At 43.4% G+C, this 20,859-nt stretch overlaps 1 protein-coding gene across 3 annotated transcripts in view; it reads left to right on the top strand.

Moving 5' to 3' along the window:
• CSMD1 (CUB and Sushi multiple domains 1) overlaps positions 1 to 20,859 on the top strand; it is a 2,076,272-nt gene that overhangs the window by 1,283,626 nt on the left and 771,787 nt on the right. For all 3 annotated transcript variants that reach the window (XR_003509135.1, XM_027530260.1, XM_027530259.1), the window contains exon 6: positions 12,697 to 12,809. Coding sequence is in view for 2 of the 3 variants with exons in the window: in XM_027530260.1 (XP_027386061.1) it covers positions 12,697 to 12,809 (113 nt within the window). In the remaining variant the exon portion in view is untranslated. The remainder of the gene's footprint in view (positions 1 to 12,696; positions 12,810 to 20,859) is intronic.

The following is a 20,859-nucleotide window of genomic DNA, read 5'->3' as shown; positions in this document are numbered from 1 at the left end:
TACTGACTTACAGAGAAGGAGAACAGGTGAAAATTCAAATTGATTAGAATAATTCCCTCCAAGTGGTTTAAGTTCCACTAGCATCTCTGTCCAGAGAAGGCGATGGCACACCACTCCAGTACTCTTGCCTGGAAAATCCCATGGACGGAGGAGCCTGGTAGGCTGCAGTCCATGGGGTTGCTAAGAGTCGGACATGACTGAGCGACTTCACTTTCATTTTTCACTTTCATGCATTGGAGAAGGAAATGGTAACCCACTCCAGTGTTCTTGCCTGGAGAATCCCAGGGATGGAGGAGCCTGGTGGGCTGCCATCTATGGGGTCGTACAGAGTCTGACATGACTGAAGCGACTTAGCAGCAGCAGCATCTCTGTAGATAATAAAAGTTTATAGAAAAAAGGCAAAGGAAAAATAAAAGTACTCTTTGTTTTTTAATCCATTTAACCCCATAGTTATGAATAAGGAAAATCATAAGGGACCAGAATGCCTAGGAAGCCACTGGATCTGTTTATCAGCTATCAACACAAACATATTCTTGAAAAGCAACAAGCACTCAGCAGTCTCTCCTTGGATAACATGCTCTCTATATACACATGGATGTGAGAATTAGACCATAAAGAAGGCTGAGAGCCAAAGAATTGATGTTTACAAACTATGGTGCTAGAGAAGGCTCCTGAGAATCCCTTGAACAGCAAGGAGATCAAACCAGTCAATCCAAAAGAAAATTGATTCTGAATATTCACTGGAAGGACTGATGCTGAAGCTGAAGCTCCAATACTTTGGCCACCTGATGCAAAGAGCTGACTAATTGGAAAAGACCCTGAAGCTGGGAAAGATTGAAGGCAGGAGGAGAAGGGGACAACAGAGGATGAGATGGTTGGATGGCCTCACTGACTCAATGGACATGAGTTTGAGAAAGCTCCATGAGATGGTGAAGGATAGGGAAGTCTGGCATGCTGCAGTCCATGGGGTTGCAAAGAGTGGGACATGACTTTGTGACTGAAAAACAGCAACATACACAAACATTCACACACACATATGTACACACTCAGCCCCAGAATCTATAAAACAAAGCAGTCCTGCCATTCACAGATCTGTGGAACTCCCTCGTGGAACTCGTGCTAGCAGCCTGGATGCAGGCTCGTGCTCTTCAGTATGCTTTGATAGCTGAGTGGCTTAAACAAGACATTCAACCCTACCTGCAGAAGGACCACCCGACAAGCAGGAGCAGTGAAGGCCAGCAGTCCTGACTTGGATCAAGGGCAGAGTGGCATCTGTAGGTTATCAACCACATAGGAGGCTCTCTCCAGGTTCCCCAGCAGCTGATCCTCCCAGGCTCTCCAAGAGACCCACCTGCTTTCCATCTCACCTGGGCTTCTGCACATTTCCAGGAAGCAGCCAGGACTCACAAGCCAGGAGGAGGTCAGCTCAGGGGCAAAGAGGTGTACTCTGGGATGGGAGTCGGCCTCCACCAGCCCTCATAGTCCTGGAGGCTTGCCCTGGTGTGCGCTTTCGAGATCTAAAAGGCAGTAAGTTCAAGATTCAGTATTAATGAAATGAATGTACCTGTCATGTGCTGTAGGCTGAATCTGGAAGGCTTAGTTCCATGTTTGTAAAATGGGAAAAATAATGTCTCTTCAAAGTAAAACACACAGCAAAACAAGAAAACCTAGAGGTCTGAATGGCCACTGCCCACCTCTCTGACACGGACAGGGATGGACCTGGAACAGAGGACAGCGTGCTGAGAAAAGTAAGCCAGACACAGATGAATGTGCATGGTCTCACACACACAGAGAGGCCACTAGGGGCTGAGGACTGGAAAATGGGAAGATGTTGCCACAGGTACAAGCCTCCCTTTGTTAGACGAGTAATTTGGGAAATCAGCGTAGAAAATGGTGACTCTAGTGAACAACACTGGATTACTGGATTGCATGCTTGATACTGTATTACACACTTGATACTGTATTCAGTTCAGTTCAGTTCAGTCTCTCAGTCATGTCCAACTTTTTGCGACCCCATGAATGGCAGCACACCAGGCCTCCCTGTCCATCACCAACTCCCGGAGTTCACCCAGACTCACGTCCATCGAGTCAGTGATGCCATCCAGCCATCTCATCCTCTGTCATCCCCTTCTCCTCCTGCCCCCAATCCCTCCCAGCATCAGAGTCTTTTCCAATGAGTCAACTCTTCGCATGAGGTGGCCAAAGTACTGGAGTTTCAGCTTCAGCATCATTCTTTCCAAAGAAATCCCAGGGCTGATCTCCTTCAGAATGGACTGGTTGAATCTCCTTGCAGTCCAAGGGACTCTCGAGTCTTCTCCAACACCACAGTTCAAAAGCATATCAATTCTTCAGTGCTCAGCCTTCTTCACAGTCCAACTCTCACATCCATACATGACCACAGGAAAAAACCATAGCCTTGACTAGACAGACCTTTGTTGGCAAAGTGATGTCTCTGCTTTTCAACATGCTATCTAGGTTGGTCATAACTTTCCTTCCAAGGAGTAAACGTCTTTTAATTTCATGGCTGCAGTGACCATCTGAAGTGATTTTGGAGCCCCCAAAAATAAAGTCTGACGCTGTTTCCACTGTTTCCCCATCTATTTCCCATGAAGTGATGGGACTGGATGCCATGATCTTCGTTACTTTAAATTTTCTAAGAAGGTAGATCTGAAATGTTCTCACCACACACACACAAAGAAAGGTAACTGAGGGTAATGGTCACGGCAGTTAGCTTGATTGTGGTCATCATTTCACCATGTATAACATATATAAACTCATCACACTTCACACACTACATATATACGATTTTTTTTTTTTTTGGTAAATTATGCTGCAATAAAGCTAGAAAAAATAAGATGTAAATAGAATTAATAGTTTAAAAAGAGACTGAACCATAGACAGTTCTCTACTGTCTCGCAGCACTGTAGGTTGGACGTCTGAGATCAAGGTGATGAGAGGCTTGCTTCCTTCTCACAGCTGTGGAGCGGGATCTGCTCCAGGCCTGTGTGTTCAATGTGCACACAGCCGTCTTCTCCCTGGGTCCTCATGTGGCCCTCACTCTGCACGTGTCTGTGTGCTAATCTCCACTTCTTATAAGGACACCGGTCATATGGATTTGGTGCCACCCTTATGACCTCAGTTTTCTCTAATTATACGCTTAAAGATGATGTGGCCACAAGTTAGCTCCTAACACCCTCAATCAGACTGACCGTAAACCATGTGAAATAATGGACAAGGGCATATTCCACTTCATATTCCTTGTGAGTTGCACCAGCTTTGGCACATGGAAGGTCATAAATACATTTGAAAAACTGAGGCAAGATCATCTTCATCAATCTGAAGTGGAAAATTGTTTACATTTTTGGAAAATTTTTATGATGATACATGCTTTGTGTATATCTTATATAATGCCTCACTATCACAATATGCATCATATATCACATACATACCTTGCATAGAGATGAGTGTTTATTGTCTGTATAGATTGTTATTCAGTCACTAAGTCATGTCCGACTCTGCAACCCCATGGACTGTAGCACACCAGGTTTCCCTGTGCTTTACTATCTCCTGCAATTTGTGCAAACTCATATCCAGTGAGTCAATGATACCATCCAATCATCTCATCCTGTCACCCCCTTCTCCTCCTGACCCCAATCTTTCCCACCATCAGAGTCTTTTCTAATGAGTCGGCTCTTCACATCAGGTGGCCAAAATATCAGAGCTTCAGCTCCAGCAACAGTCCTTCCAATGAGTATTCAGGACTGATTTCCTTTAGGATGGACTGGTTTGATCTCCTTGCAGTCCAAGGGACTCTCAAGAGTCTTCTCCAACACCACAGTTCAAAAGCATCAATTCTTTGGCACTCAGTTTTCTTTATACTCCAACTTTCACATCCATACATGACTACTGGGAAAACTGTAGCTTTCACTGTATGAACCTCTGTCTGCAAAATGATGTCTTTGCTTTTTAAGATGCTGTCTAGGCTCGTCATAGCTTTCCTTCCAAGGAGAAAGCATCTTTAAATTTCATGACTGCAGTCACTGTTAACAGTGATTTTGAAGCCCAAGAAAATGAAATTCATCACTGCTTCCCCTCTTCCACCATCTATTTGATGGGACCAGATGCTATGATCTTCATTTTTTGAATGTTAAGTTTTAAGCCAACTTTTTCACTCTCCCCTTTAACCCTCATCAAGAGGCTCTTTAGTTCTTCTTTGCTTTCTACCATTAGAGTGCTATCATCTGCTTATCAAGGTTGCTGGTATTTCTCCTTGATTTCTCCTTGCTGATATTTCTCCAGCTTGTGGTTCATCCAGCCCAGCATTTTTCATGATGTACTCTGCATATAAGTTAAATAAGCAGTGTGACAATATACAGCCTTGACATACTCCTTTCCCAATTCTGAACCAGTCCATTGTTCCATGTCCATGTATATATGGATAAGCTCAGCAAGTAGTCATCTTTCCCTGAATCTCACTGTTGCTGGAGTAGAAGTGCATTTTAAAACAAAAATTGAATCTTTTAGGATGGGAAGATGTCCACAAGAAAGGACACTTGCGAGGTGACCAGGAGTGTCCAGTGCACAGTGTGTGTGTGTGTGTGTGTGTGTGTGTGAGTTTTCACAAATAGGAGTCTGTGGGTCCAAGAGAGTCAGTGCAGAGATGACCCAGCTGGGAGAGGTGTGAATGCAGGTGGGGGTGACTCTGAAGTCTGCATTTGTGATGACTAGCGGAGCCTGGTGGGCTGCCATCTATGGGATCACACAGAGTCAGACATTACTGAAGCGACTTAGCAGCAGCAGCAGCAGCAGCAGCAGAGGACCATAGGGTCTGCCTGAGAGGTAGAAAGCCTGGGCCAGCCTCGTGAGGCTCCAGCAGCCCAGGGCCTCCTTGCAGAGCCTTGGGTGGAGGGAGGGAGCTTGCTGTGATGGCACTCATGACCTGAAGGTGACAAGTGCAGATGCGACCAGCTGGGAAGAGCAGCCACAGGCTGAACCCAAAGGCCGTGTGTCCCTGTGAGAAAGGTAAGCAGGTTTGCAGCAGCCAGACCATGGCCCAGCTGTGCCTTGGTTGATGTGGCCCAGATTCCAATGATTGCAAGAGTTAGGGCTGTGCCCTGGCCCCGCATGATTAGGGAAAGCTCACCTCCTACCCTCTTGTACCCTCGAGAGTTGAGTGCATCTCCCTAGCTGGTTACATAAGGAAATGTCATTATGTCAAGTGAGGGAAAAGGTTTCCTAAAAAAAGAGTAAACTCATTTAAAACTGTTGAAATGGGCAAAGCTAAGACTCATCTGACCCTGAGATTAACGGGAAAAACATTTTTTGTAGTCTTTTAATATATATTGCTAAAAATAACATCAAAGAGGAAATGGTGAGTGATCCAGAAATTCAATGTTGTGTTTTTTTTTTTTCTTTTTTACTTCACAGTCATAGAGTATTGCCTATGTGCATTTATTATGGGAATCTTTAAATAATGTGTTTTTTAATAATCAGCAAATCATATGGACATGCACCCATTCCTACAGCCAACCGCTAGCTGTTTTGAAAGTCTGGGTGACCAAGAGGCAAAGCACATTGTTTCCTGTTGGCCCACCTGATGCCTGTCTTTGCAGATGGTGTTAAAGAACCTGCCAGAATGTTGCATGGAGCCGGGGGTTATACTGAGGGTTTCATTCCCCAAGTGTCTGACTCCGGCCCAGACTAGTTTTCTGCAGCTGGGACGTTTGGTACAGAGGTGACCTCCTGTCGCCTGCGTATCAGATCCCCTATGCTGTGCAGGTTTCCAATGGGAGGAAGCACCCTTAGGGTGGGAGAGGAGAGCTCACCCACAGGCTGCAGCCGCCCTCCCTGCTGGCCTCCTTCCTCGGTCACTGGGGTGGACGAGAGGACCACAGGACCTTCTGCTGATTCGCTGTCAGAGCCCGGTCTCTTGACTATCTTTCTCAATAGACAGCAAGAGCTGTCCGCCTGGGCCATTTTCCAGGCTTCAGTCTAAGTGATTCCCTGACATTTAGTCCTTAAGCTTTGGAGGACAGGCCCTTCTCTGCCTGACCTTTGGCTTAATGCCTGATGCCTGATTTGCTGAAGCCCTGCACACATTTACGACCTGCTCCTGCCTCCCTCCTGTCTGGGCTGGGCTTATCTGCCCCATCTCTAACAGGGACCATAGTCTGGGCTTATCTGCCCCATCTCTAACAGGGTCTGTAGTCCACTTCCTCCTGCTCCCTTGACACAGATGAACATTCTCACTGGCTTCAGTGAGGTGCCTGTTACTGCTCTGGGCCCCTTGGATGTCATAGACGGAACAAGAAGAAGATGCCAGAGCTGACTTATTTGGTATTCATACTTGGCAGATCACGGTGCTGATGAGACATCGCTGTGTGTGAGAAGAAAGAATGGCCTTCTCTTAATGATCTTAACTTTTTATCATCTTAAATTGTGCTGCTATTTCAGGAGCTCACACAATGAGCAAAAACAAAAGTATAGAAAAAAATTTTAAAGGGGTTTATTTAGAGACTCCCAGGTGTGCAGAGCAGAGCAAGGATGAGGAAAATTAATATGGTGCCAGCCGCACCCTCAATGGGCTCACAGTTTATTCCAGGAAGCAGACATCCGCTTGGCCCCCAAAAGCATAAGACAGACACTTACAGTTTCCATAGAAGGCTATGGGGCACATATGAAAGGATACTGAATGCAGAATTGGTTAACTGTGCCTGAAGTAATAAGAGACAGATTTATTTTTGCAAAAGCTTTGAAAACTGAGAAGAACTGAGACAAGCAAACATCATAGGATGGAATCTTTGAGAGAGAGACAGAGAGAGAAAGAGAGAGAAAGAGACTGTTGTCCAGGAGAGACCTTTGTCTTAAGACTATGAATGCCATGAGAGTGGGGAAAAAAAAAGAAGCCTAACAGAAAGCATCAATTTGATGAAAGGAAGTACTGTTTGATGGAGAAGTCTTCCTCTTTTTAATAGGTGGTGAGCGTTCTTGTTTTGTTGTTGTAGTTGCTTTTCCAAGAGGGTATATGTGTATGTGAGAAGTCTTTGGAATAACTATCTAGAAATATCTGTATCTAAATATGGGAGTATTACATGTGTATATATACACACATTTGTAGCTGGTCTGTGTATATTTGTATGCATACACACACTTTGATGCTTTCGAACCGTCGTGCTGAAGAGGACTCTTGAGAGTCCCTTGGGCTGCAAGGAAATCCAACCAGTCCATCCTAAAGGAGATCAGTCCTGAATATTCATTGGAAGGACTGATGCTGAAGCTGAAGCCCCGGTCCTTTGGCCACCTGATGGGAAGAGCTGACTCACTGGAAGAAACAGTGATGCTGGGAAAGATTGAGAGCAGGAGGACAAGGGGGCAACAGAGGATGAGATTGTCCTCTGGACAGCATTATCCAGATTGAAGGGCATCACTGACTCAGTGGACATGAGTTTGAGTAAACTCCAGCAGATGGTGAACGACAGGGAAGCCTGGCATGCTACAGTCCACGGGGTTGCAAAGAGTCAGACATGACTTAGTGACTGAACAACAAAAATAAAAATGCACTTATAATACATAGCTCTTTTTTTCATTGTTATCACTATTCTTCCTAGATAAGGACTACATTTTACTTCCATTGTTACTTTCTTCAGTGCCCCAAATAAGGCTTAGGGTGGCAGCATTAGAAACTCAATATAAATACATATACAAATGTGTGTGTGAGTGTTTGTTCATAAGACAGGAGGTTTAACTAGTAACGTGGTAAATAACACCCAGTTAGAAACATGGAATTTCAGGAACACTTCATTTGCTCAGATTACTCTAGTTAACTTTGACAAAACAGAGATAAAGGAAACATCATGCTCTGAATTATGTCAATTAAGCATTCACAAGAGCACAGTAATAACACAGCTTCCAGATGATTTTTTCCCCAACTTGACAAGCAGTCCATCTCTTGGAAGTAATAGGTGTATGAAATTCCTTAGTTTCCTTAGGGAGGCTTGGTAATTTTCATTCCGCGAGGATAGTATTCATGCTTTCTGTCTTCTTAGTCATTGCCATTAAAGAGGTTTAACCACCAAGGAACACCCTGCAACTTGTGTGATGATCTTCTAAAGCATAAGAAAACTGGCTTAACGTCAGAAGAGTGCTCACACAGAGCACTCTGGGAAAAAAGACTTTAGCATTTCCAAATGCATTTCAGAAAATTATCTTGGCAAGTTGACTCTATAGCTTCCAAGTTACATAAGTAAACAAATGAGTCATAGACGCAGTGTGCGGTGTTTGAGAACAGTGTGCTCGCCCTTTTACCATGCGGATGGGGAAAGAGGAGCTGATGGAGGTTAAGTGGAAAAAGACGTGATGGATATATTATAAATAGAACCCCAGGATTTATGGTAAAGCTATTTTGGAGAAAATGGAACAGGCTGGACAGTTCTATTTTGGCTCAAAGACAGTCATCGTAACTTTAAGGATCCCAGGAGCCTTTCGTTCATTTATTTCTACTGTTGGCAGAAGCGAAACCTTGAAAGAAATGCCTTTAACAATGGATTAAATTGCTTAATTTGGCCTTCTTGAATAGAATTTTTAGAACTACTGATTCTTTTAGCTGTATCTGTAGGGACTGCTCAATGTCCTCACTGTTGGGCTTCATGAGGTTTCTGACCTGGTTTGAGGTGCTGCAGAAATGGAACACATTTACCAGTTTCTGCAGAAACACCATTCCCTGGCTGATTGCACTGAGGTGTTCTTTTCCCCCTCATCGTCATCCTTTATAAGTCCAAATATCTTTGATCCACTTGATTTTACCAGGTCCTTTGTTTCTATAGGTTCAAAATAAAGCTGTTAGTGTATTGTAAGCTAATAGATAAAGACCTTTTACTGCAATCATTTCCTCTTTTCCCTGTAAAGTGGGTCTCTTGTATCTTGTACTAACCACGTCAAGTCAACTATCAACCCATAATTTACTTCTCACTTCCCAAACTATTGATTTGTTAGAAAACCAATTCCAGCAGATTTAACAGAAATACAGCTAAGAATTGTAGGGGATTTGCAGGAGATCTCACTGCAACAAGGACAGATGTACAGTTGCTGATAATTACTGGCAGGGTTTAAGCAGCATTGGTTCTCGAAGGTTATTAACAGGCATAGAGGGACAACACGTCCTCCCCTATATCCTTCTTTCAGGACTGCTTCAGACTGAGAAGTAGGACACACACATTAAAGGTTGTAGTGCTTTCCCATTACCACCGTAAGAAATTAACACAGACTTGATGCCTGAAACCAAGACAAATGTATTACCTTATGGTTCTGCAGGTTACAGGTCTTACACAGCTTTTGCTGGAATGAAATCAAAGTATCAAGGGCTGTGTCCCTCCTGGAGGCTCTCGGGGAGGATGCACTTGCTTGCCTTTTCCATCCTCTAGGGGGTCACCCTCCTGCCTTGGTCCAGGACCCTTTCCTCATCAATGACTACCGTGGAGTTCTCACACACCTGGCTCTGACCCAGTTTCTCAGATGCATCTCTCTCTTATTTACTCATTCTGTCTCCATCTTCCACATTTACAGATCTTTCTGATTACATTGGGCCACCGCATCGCCCAGGGTAACCTGTGACACCATCACATCATCAAGGTACCCCTTTCCCATGTAAGGTAACAGCCCCAGGTTGTGGATATTAACATGCAGGCACTTGGGAGCTGTGACCACAAAGGTATTCAGTTTCAATTCTTTACTTCTAAAAATCCTCTGGTTGCCCAGGACCTTAGTAAATCTACAGCATCATCTGCTGGCTTGCGTATTAGTCAACTTTCCTTAAATTAGCTTGTAATGAAGGAATGACTGACTTTGTAATACAATCTTTGTGTTAAATGGCAGCTCCAAGCTGAGCCCCTGCCCTTGAGAAGGTAAGGGAACTACCAGCAGTTACAAGGATAGGTCTTGTATGGAACCACCACCTGCCCCTACAGTCCCCTCCCCATAAAGAGGATGTATTTGTCGAATTCACACAGCTGAGTCATGAAATTCATGCAGGTTAATTCACCCTGGAGTATGATTCACTTGCATGGTTTGGCTCCAACCACAGAGAACAAATGATATAATTGTTACTAAATCCTCACCTTTGATTCTGCATAAAAGAAATCTGCACAGGATTTATGCATTTTTGAATGCATACACTGGTTTGATATATATCATGTAACTATCTTCCTGCTTTGTATTTTACAAACTGCCTCATACATAATAAATCAGGAATCAACAAACTATGGCCCATGAGTCAAATCTGGCCCATAAGCTAAGAATGATTGTTACATCGTTAAGTGGCTTAAAAAAACGAATAATATTTTCTTTGCAGAAAAATCACATGAAACTTAAATGTTGTGTCTGTAAGTAAGGTGGTTGGGACACGGGGGCAGCTTTGGTCCTTTAAGGGCAGAGGTGAACAGTTGCAACAGAGGCATTATGACTCATAAACCCTAAAATATTTCTGCCTGACCCTTTCTTGTCGAAGTCTGTCCATTAACTCAAAACTGACATTTCTATGGGTAAATATTTGCAAGATATGGAGGTGACAAGGGGATTTGTTTATGGCATTGTTAATGTTGACATGCAACTAACGGGTAATTCAACCTAGCTTTTGAGATCAGAATTCCACTCAAAGAGAATCTAATTAAGAATAAGCAATATTTTTTAAGCAACAGCACAACAAATGTGGATTTCTGTCACAAAAATTTCAGTTAGTAGATGTAGGTGAGTGGGATGGATGTGGGTTTCTGAATCCGGAATTCACTTCTCTCCTAGGCATTGTCACTAATAGGCAAAGAGGTAGGTGACCTGTTTCAAATAAAATTTGTAATGTAGTCTGACCAGGGGGGAAAAAAAGTGAGGGAGGGAGCCTTCAAACAAAATATTCCGATGATTAAATGTCTCCTGGAATGGGTCATATCCAGCATCACTAGTCAGTACCACACAAATCCTAGCAAAGAGGCAGATCTGAGTAGTGAATTACCTCTTACAGGAGATTATTTCAAATAGCGACATAAACACTGTTGCAATTGGTTCCAGTCAAGGTTTGGCTTTTTCACTTTGAATGGATGCTGTGCGTTTGTAAGCCTGAGAGTTGAAATAGAGTACCCTGACATCAAAAAGCTCGCCTGTATATTTCAATGGACACAGCTTTTCCTCAACGTACCAGAGCTAGCAGGGATATGCTGTACATAGCCATCCTGAAATTCTGGGAATAGAATACAGTTTCCAGCTCAACCGGGCAGCTGTGGGCTCTCCAGCCCCAAAAGGGCCCTGCCAGCTTCAGCTGCGAGGCAGTTTGTTCACCCCTGACATATCATCTGCATGAATAAGCATCACTTTGAAAATAGATTTGCAGCTGAGATGCAAAGTAACTATATGGTGCATGCTGCTGCTGCTGCTGCTGCTAAGTCACTTCAGTCGTGTCCAACTCTGTGTGACCCCATAGACGGCAGCCCACCAGGCTCCCCCGTCCCTGGGATTCTCCAGGCAAGAACACTGGAGTGGGTTGCCATTTCCTTCTCCAATGCATGAAAGTGAAAAGTGAAAATGAAGTCGCTCAGTCATGTCCGACTCTTAGCTATCCCATGGACTGCAGCCCACCAGGCTCCTCCGTCCATGGGATTTTCCAGGCAAGAGCACTGGAGTGGGGTGCCATTGCCTTCTCTGATATGGTGCATAACCCCATGCAAGTAACATCAAAATGCTTTGGGAACATTTACATGGCATCTGTATTGTCTCTTTAAAAACCTTGATATAGGTCTTTTCAAGTCCAATTTACAGACTGGAAAACTGAGGTTCAGAAAGGATAACCCAAGGTTATAATGTCTCAGTCAGTACAGGTGGAGGCAACACACATTCATCCATCCACCTGAAGCATCCAGTCCAGTGGTGGTCAGGCCACTGGCCGGAGTGAAACATGTCACATGATTTCTAACCATCAAGAGCTCCTCTGCCTGAAACGTCCTTTACTCCATAATGGCACGAAGTTGTTAGCAGTTGGAAGTAAATTACTCTTTTTTTCTGACAACCAGAGTCCACCTTGGAAGTGGACTGGCTATTTTAAACAGCTTAACCAAATATTGAGCGTGTCTCACTTTTGAAACATTTAATTTTGTTTAATATACTAATTGACACACACATGAGGCGTTTTGAATCTTTTTGACAGTTCTTGTCGCTAATCTCATAAACACCCCTCTTCTCCACTTCAGAAGGAAGGGCCCAGGTTGTGAACCTGCAGATGGACCCTGGTGACACTGGATGTTATGAGTTGTTTGAGTCGCTTCAGGTGAAACAGAATTGCCAAGTGATCCAATACTGAAGGGCAGAATTGTATCATTTACATATTTCTAGTCCTTTGGTAATTCATTATGATCCCAGTCCTGATAAGAAGAAATAAGAGCTCAAAAGAATATCAGCTCACTTAGTCATCCTTAATGAAGAGGAATCAAAATGTTCAATACTTGTGAAAGCCTTCATTCCATCAAGGATGAATGTGGCATTTGTCTGCAGACAAAGGTGGAATTACCTGCAGTGCTTCAAGGTGGAATGCAGCTAACAAATATTTCTGTTTTAGGCAGCTCAGCATGTAGACGGTTGGTGCTCACTTGTGAAGGCAGGTTTGAGATGGGGCATTTGTGAGGCTGGATTACAGGGAGCTGTTTTCATTCTCTCTTACAGGCTGACCGGCATGAACCTCCCTTCTCCTGTCATCAGTAGCAAGAACTGGTTGCGGCTCCATTTCACATCTGACAGTAACCACCGACGGAAAGGATTTAACGCTCAGTTTCAAGGTAAGAAGGCTTCATCTTATATGACAAAAAATAGCAGAAGATACTCTGGTCCTCTGGCAACCCTGAAATTTTAGGACTCTCTTGCTGAAGATGAAACAAGAGTTATAAATTTGAGTGAAAATGGCTTCTATCTCTCATATGAACTGTTAACTTTGGAATAGTTAGCAACTTCTTAGTAAAGTTTTACTGCGGTGACAGTATGCTGTATATTTTATTGTTTTGCTGGAATTATTGCTAAGTTTTAACCAGTAAGTCAAGGAACATGTAATAGCACTCATTTCAGTCACTATGCACCCACCCAGTAAATAAAAGTTTCTGATTATTTTCTTTATTTGCTTACTAAGAGGGATGTAGCATACGGGTTGCATGAAAGTGCATAAATGCATCATCTTATCACTTTTAGTCCTAAGGTGTATTCACACTCCACAAATGCAACTGCTTAATGATTGGTGATTTACACACAGCTACCCTGTGTTGTGCTTAATTGTTTAGTTGTGTCTGACTCTTTGCAACCCCTGTTCCGTAGCCCACCAGGCTCCTCTGTCCATGGGGAATCTCCAGGCAAGAATACTGGAGTGGGTTGCCTTGCCCTCCTCCGGGGTATCTTCCCCACCCAGGGATCGAACCCAAGTCTCCTGCATTACAGGAAGATTCTTTACTGTCTGAGCCACCATGGAAGCCCAAGAATACTGGAGTGGGTAGCCTATCCCTTCTGCAGGGGATCTTCCCAAACCAAGAATTGAACCGGGGTCTCCCGCATTGCAGGTGGATTCTTTACCAGCTGAGCTACCAAGGAACCAGTGAAAAGTGAAAGTGAAGTCGCTCAGTTGTGTCTGACTCTTAGCGACCCCATGGACTGTAGCCCACCAGGCTCCTCCATCCATGGGATTTTCCAGGCAAGAGTACTGGAGTAAGGTGCCATTGCCTTCTCCACCAAGGAACCCCAAGGGACTGCAAAACAAAAACACCAGATGATTTGTAACTGGGTGAAACAGAGAGCTTGCCATCAATAGTATATTGGGTTGATTTTGAATCTTTTTGTATCTAATTCTAGATACAAAAAAATATCTCACCTGGATAGCATTTTATCAATTCCTACATGTTTCCAATAGTCAATAATTGTTATCAATACTCTGAAAAAGGCAATAGAAACTATTATACATGCATCTGAAAACAAAGCAAACTAGGATGGCTCTGTCAGAAAGCTAGATGCTTTCTCAAGCAAACTTCTCCAGCTTTCCCCAAACCGTGGCCAATTCAATGAAGGCAGAATTCCCTGAACGCTTGGCACATGCAAGCTGGGAGCCTAAAATGACGAAATGATGACAACCCCCATGCTCCAGAAACTCACAAATCACGAAGACAGTGTGCAAACAACTCTGTATATGAAGGATAGAACATAAAGTCATAGATGCCAGCCACTGAGGGAGGTTTTAGTCATGTTCCAGCCAGTGAGTCTGAATGCCACCTATCTGAAATACATTTATTTTCTTTTTATAAATTTTATCAGAGTAGAGTTGATTCACAATGTTGTGTTCATTTTGAAACACATTTTGAAATGCATAATGCCCTTACTGTGTCCTTTTGGGCAAGAAGTAAAAAAGAAAAAACTAAGAGTGATTTTCAGGTTTTTAAATACAGATGATGCTGAGGAGAGTGCCTGTGGTAGGTTTTACCTGCCACTGGTCCACAGGCACATGGACCCTCACAGCACGTGCAGGACTTGGAGGCTGGGGACAATTTTGTTTCGCCTAAATGCATTTTATCTCTAAGGAGCATTGTCCGTCTGTCAGTTTCTTCTGATGCTCCCAGAAAGTTCTTAGACTGCAAATATACTGCCTTGAACTTGAGGAGAGTCACACCAATTTGTTCTCACTAATCCCAGGACCCAGGCAAGGCTGATGTTTTTCTTCTCAGACCTGCCTTTATGTGCCTTGATCTTTCAAGGCCATGTATTCTAACTGCAGCTATAGGAGAACAGGCCTGGAAAGCACAGACCAATGGGAGCTGGGGTCTCATGGGGATAAAATGGGGGGAGCTGAGGAATATCCCACTCAGTCTTGGAGGAAATTCTGAGTTTTCTCCATATTATTTCCCATCAACAGATACATCTGTCTCTGATTTAAGACCCTCGTAGAGAACTATTTAGAATCACAATTGACTGATCAGTTGGTGCATTATAGAGTTATTGCTAAAGTGGTGATCGATCTTCTCCAAAAGTCCTATTTAGTTGATGCATATGGAAATACAGAAACATTTCCAGGTGTCATCCTCTCAACCTGATCATTGAATCCGGCACTGACTGAAAGATGAAAAATAGAATATCAAGTTTGAAGATGCTCCAAATTGGTAGGTACAAGAAGCAATTGCAATGTTGCAACACTGCATATCAGCCACTGGTTTTGTATGTATATCATGTATAACATGTTCATATATATTTGCATTTATGTAAAAGAAGAAATGTCAATAACCTCAGATATGCAGATGATACCACCTTTATGGCAGAAAGTGAAGAGGAACTAAAAAGCCTCTTGATGCAAGTGAAAGCGGAGAGTGAAAAAGTTGGCTTAAACTCAACATTCAGAAAATGAAGATCATGGCATCCGGTCCCATCACTTCATGGCAAATAGATGGGGAAACAGTGGAAACAGTGTCAGACTTTATTTTTTGGGCTCCAAAATCACTGCAGATGGTGACTACAGGCATGAAATGAAAAGACGCTTACTCCTTGGAAGGAAAGTTATGACCAACCTAGATAGCATATTCAAAACCAGAGGCATTACTTTGCCAACAAAGGTCCGTCTAGTCAAGACTATGGTTTTTCCAGTGGTCATGTGTGGATGTGAGAGTTGGACTGTGAAGAAAGCTGAGCACCGAAGAATTGATGCTTTTGAACTGTGATGTTGGAGAAGACTCTTGAGAGTCCCTTGGACTGCAAGGCGATCTGACCAGTCCATTCTGAAGGAGATGAGCCCTGGGATTTCTTTGGAAGGAATGATGTTAAAGCTGAAACTCCAGTACTTTGGCCACTTCATGCGAAGAGTTGACTCACTGGAAAAGACTCTGATACTGGGAGGGATTGGGGGCAGGAGAAGAAGGGGATGACAGAGGATGAGATAGCTGGATGGCATCACCGACTCTATGGACATGAGTTTGAGTGAACTCTGGGAGTTGGTGATGGACAGGGAGGCCTGGTGTGCTGCAATTCATGGGGTTGCAAAGAGTCGGACATGACTGAGCGACTGAACCGAACTGAACTGAACTGAAAAGTAATGATTAGTAAAATTAATATGTAACCGTCCAGGCTCCTCTGCCCATGAGATTCTCCAAGCAAGGATACTGGAGTGGGTTGCCATGCCCTCCTCTAGGGGATCTTCCCAACCCAAGGATCAAACACACATCTGTTATGTCTCTTGTATTGGCAGACAGATTCTTTACCACTAGTGCCACATGGGAAGCCCATATTAAAATATATTTGTATATATATATATATAAAAGTGATGATTAGAAAAATTTGTGCATAAAACCAAAGAGATGAAAAGATGTGAGACTACAAGGAGGGGTAAACGTGGCTCAGCAGTGATGTGTAAGAAAAGCTCTTCAGGCTGACACTGACGCTCAAGTCCAGAACTTAACGGATGGGAGGGGCTGCCCTTTCCTCATTGGCCTCGGGTCTTCTACCACAGGAAAGGTCATGACATCACAACTAAGGCCGGATCTCAGCTGACCGTCCACGGACAGTCAGATTCAGCACTGGATGTCATCCTTTTGAAAGCAAAGGTTACAGAACAGAGAGGACCATGAAGATAGTAAGAAATGTTCAACACAGGAACTGAGGACGCTGAGAAGGAGCATGGTCAACGCCAGGCAGGAAGGCATCACGTGTGGTTTTCTGGCTTCTGGGGGCAGAACTGTCACCCGTGAACAAAAGCCACAGGTGGACCTTCCTGCCAACCCCAGAACAAGCCCGGGGGCAGCAGAAGGCAGGACGCAGAGCACCGGCCTAGGCGGGCCTCTGGGAGCCCATGGCCGCCTCGCTGACACCCCCACTGGACACAGGGCTGCCTGGATGTTGCAGGGAGGCCTCAGTATTTTCACTCTGAGGACAGATACTTCCTGTCTTAGAGGAAGGTATACTGTTCTTGTAAATGCTCTTTTTTTCTTTTCTACCTAGATTGAACATCAGGAAGCCCCAATTTATATTGTACTATATTTCAACTAAACAAATTCAAGGGGGAAAAAAAAAAAACACGCTGTTGTTATTAACTCCACACTTGCTAAGAAGAAAACAAAGTAGAAGAGCAATCTAGAAAACCAGCAAGAAGAATAATAATAGTGAAAACAGTCTAGTGAAAGCTAGTTTAATATCTATGGAAATATTCTCTCAAAGAATCTGAATCTTGGGGTATTTGGTGGAGAAGGGGAACATTAGAAAACACATTTCTGTGCCCACTGCTTTCAACATTATTATAGTCACATTTATCATTTGCAGTCACTCTTATGACTATAAAATTTCCACCAGTGTTACTCAGAGTGAATGAGACAGCAGATGGTGTGAGATTCCTGTGAAAACTGTTTGTGTTACTAAGCTGCCAACGCGGCCCCCTGCTGGCGTCTCTGCCGTTGAATCTGCCCCTCTGATGGGAGGATGAAGCCTGCAGAGATTTTTACAACTTCTAAAAACAAAGAATCCATTCCTTTCAACTTGGGGCCTTTCTTGGTCAGATAAACAGCCGTCCACCAGAGTAGCATGGTCTTTCTCATCATCCTTTATGTTTCTACTTTTCATCCTGGTGTCTTTCTTTCTCTGAACCTTGCACTTCATTCTTTGGCTTTTCTCTCTTCGATCATGCCATCAAGTTATGCCAGAAGTAGAAGTAAGGTTGATTGACAGGTAAAACAGCTCTGTAGTTGCTAAATATATTCACCTTTAAAATAGCATTATGAGCAAAAAAAACGTGTCAAATGCAATAAGAGCCACTTGATAGATTTGCAATATCATGTGTCTCTTATGGGCCCTCACAGAATGACAGATTTATGTAGGACATGCTATTCTTTAAATCAACTGAAAATTGAGCCCATTCTTTATATGTTGCCTCCATCATTAATTATAATTAAATAATTGCCTTCTTAGCACAATCCATCATGTAGACATTTCTGATGTCTAAAGGATGAGTTTTTTTTAAAGATATATTAACCTTGAACCATAAGTACCTCTCCAGTATGAAGTAGCTATATATGTGTCAAGCTCCAGTTTTACATACGTTCATCTGACTATTTGTAAAAATACAGTTTTCACAAAATGAAATTCCCATTGATTTCTGTAACTGATCAATCATGTGGAAAGTATTTTAATAAAGTTCCAGTTTATATAGAGAATATCTTTTAAATCAAGGGAAAACCTGACTGGATTTAAATTTTGCATCGACACAAATAATGGCATTCTTTTTATTTTATTACATTCTATACAACTCTTGGTTTTTCCTTTTTATTAAAAATGAAGAACTTTGTATAAAATGAAGACTTTTCTGTTGTTAAACACATGTTTTGGGGCTTCCCTGGTGGCTCGGTGGTAAAGAATCTGCCTGCCAATGCGGAGGACGTGGGTTTGATCCCTCACTGGGGAAGATCCCGCATGCTTTGGAGCAGCTAAGTCCGTGCGCCACAAATACTGAGCCTGTGTTCAAGAGCCCGAGGGCCACGACTACCGAGCCCCTGTGCCCTGGGGTGCGTGTTCCACAACAAGAGAAGCCACCGCAACGAGAAACCCACACCCCGCAACTGGAGAGTGGCCCTCACCCACCCACAACTAGAGAAAAGCCTGTGCATCAGCAACAATGGCACAGCCAAAAATAAATAAAACATGTTTTGGAAAACTGGAAGCTTCACTTTTGAGATTAATTCAAATTCAGGTAGAAACCACACATTCTCCCTTCATTGTGCAGGGCTCCCCTTTGCTATAACCTGAAATACAGTCCTAGAGGCTCTGCCTCTGAGGTCAAGGACCTGGACCCTGAGGCCCTTTGTATCTGTGTATCTGTCTAGGACAGTAAACAGTAAGGACCATAAACTAGAACCTGGAAGGGGCTCAGTTGTCATGTGTGTTGAAGAAATGAAGGAAACCAAGAGCTCTTCCTCTTCCCGGGGTTTCTGAACCACTGGTCTGCAGAACCAGTGAGGAACCCCTAGGTGGCGCTCTGGCTCATTTCTGTGGCCTTGGGCACCGTGCACCCTTCTACTGAGGGGCCCTTCCAAGTTTCCTGGTTTTCTTTCAATCAAAATAAACTAGTGAAATCTCATCTTATAACCCCTAAGTAATTCTTGCTGTTTAGTCGCTAACTCGTGTCCGATTCTTTGCAATCCCATGGACTGCAGCCCCCCAGGCTCCTCTGTCCATGGGATTCTCCAGGCAAGAATACGGGAGTGGGTTGTCATTTCCTTCTCCAGGGGATCTTCACAACCCAGGGATCAAATCTGGGTCTCGTGCATTGGTAGGCAGATTGTATACCAATGAGCCACCAGGGAAAGCCATGCAATTCTTAAAACCTCAAAAAGGAAAAAAGTTTTTAATAAATATAAATTCACTAAAATCAGAAACGCATACCACTTTCCTTAAATATATACTTTAACTTCTCTCAGAACCAGAGATTCCCGCAACTCTAAGATTTTCAATAATTCACAGAAGATGCCCATCTCTGTGTTTCCAGCTGCTGACTCTTGTCCTCTCCTTTTTCATTAAGTACTTTTTATTAGCCAATATCCTTTCTGCCTTGTGTATCTCACTATCTTAGTCTACAAAATGAGAATAATAAAATCCGCCTCCCCAGATCATCGTGGGTAGCAAATAAAATGAAAAGAAGGTGTAGTGAGTGCTTTGTAAGCAGCACTGAGATGTCAGAGCATGCATCACCCATCAGTAATCTTCCTCGAGCTTAATGTCTTCCTCACCAAATTAACTAAAACAAGCAGTTTGTTCTTCAGCATTTTAAGGGATATTTTAAAACTTATATAATGGACTGACTGCTGGCTTACATTGTTGGCAGTAATTTGGACAAGCACAGACCCTCTGGACAGCTGTTTCAAGGTAAAATTGGACCCCCGTCTTCTCTAGACCCAGCAATTCCACTTTGGGTACATGCCCACTAGAAATGAGCACAGGTATGCAAAAGGACAGAGAACATGCACTGGAGATTCACCCACGATTGTCAGACACTGCAGTAAACCTAAATGTCCAGCCACAGTAGAGCATATGAAGAAAGGGCGTATTCATCCAGCAGAACACGAAATAAAAATGAAAAAGGACAAACTACTTCTATAAGTAACAACATGAGGAATCTCACAGACATACTGTGGAGTAAACGGACCCAGACGCAGACACATGCACCCTGACATCTGGGGATCTGCAAAATCATGGTTTACATTGGTTGTTATTGATGTTCAGTCACACTGTCACGTCTGACTCTTTGTGACCACATGGACTGCAGCATCCCAGGCTTCCCTGTCCTGTGTTTTCTCCTGGATTTGCTCAAAATCATGTCCATTGAGTCGGTGATGCCATCCAATCCAACCATGTTATCCTCTGTTGTCCCCTTCTCCTCCTGCCTTCAATCTTTCCCAGCATCAGGGTCTTTTCTAATGAGTCTGTTCTTCATATCAGGTGGCCAAAGTATGGGAGCTTCAGCTTCAGCATCAGTCCTTCCAATGATTTAATATTCAGGGTTGATTTCCTTTAGGATGGACTGGTTGGAGGACTTATTGCTAAAGAAGAGCACCATGCTTTTTGCATGTTTACATTTCAATTTAAAAAGTGTTTTTTTAAAGGGTCAGAACAATCCCCGTCCTCCAAAATGTAAATTTCTATAGAATTTTCTTACAAATAGGCGCAGACAAAAATACCTAGAGGTCCCCCCACTCAATGTCATGATGTGTCAAAGGTCAACATTAGGAAGGGGGTCCCACTGCACAGCAGGGAAGGGGACAGTAAGCGGTGGCCACACCACACAGCCTGGGAATACATGGCAGCACCAGGCCATCAGCAGGACCCTGTGTT

Source organism: Bos indicus x Bos taurus, chromosome 27 (genome assembly GCF_003369695.1).
Source record: "Bos indicus x Bos taurus breed Angus x Brahman F1 hybrid chromosome 27, Bos_hybrid_MaternalHap_v2.0, whole genome shotgun sequence".
NCBI classification, from domain to species: domain Eukaryota; kingdom Metazoa; phylum Chordata; class Mammalia; order Artiodactyla; family Bovidae; genus Bos; species Bos indicus x Bos taurus.
This window is presented reverse-complemented; position numbering and strand designations above follow the sequence as displayed.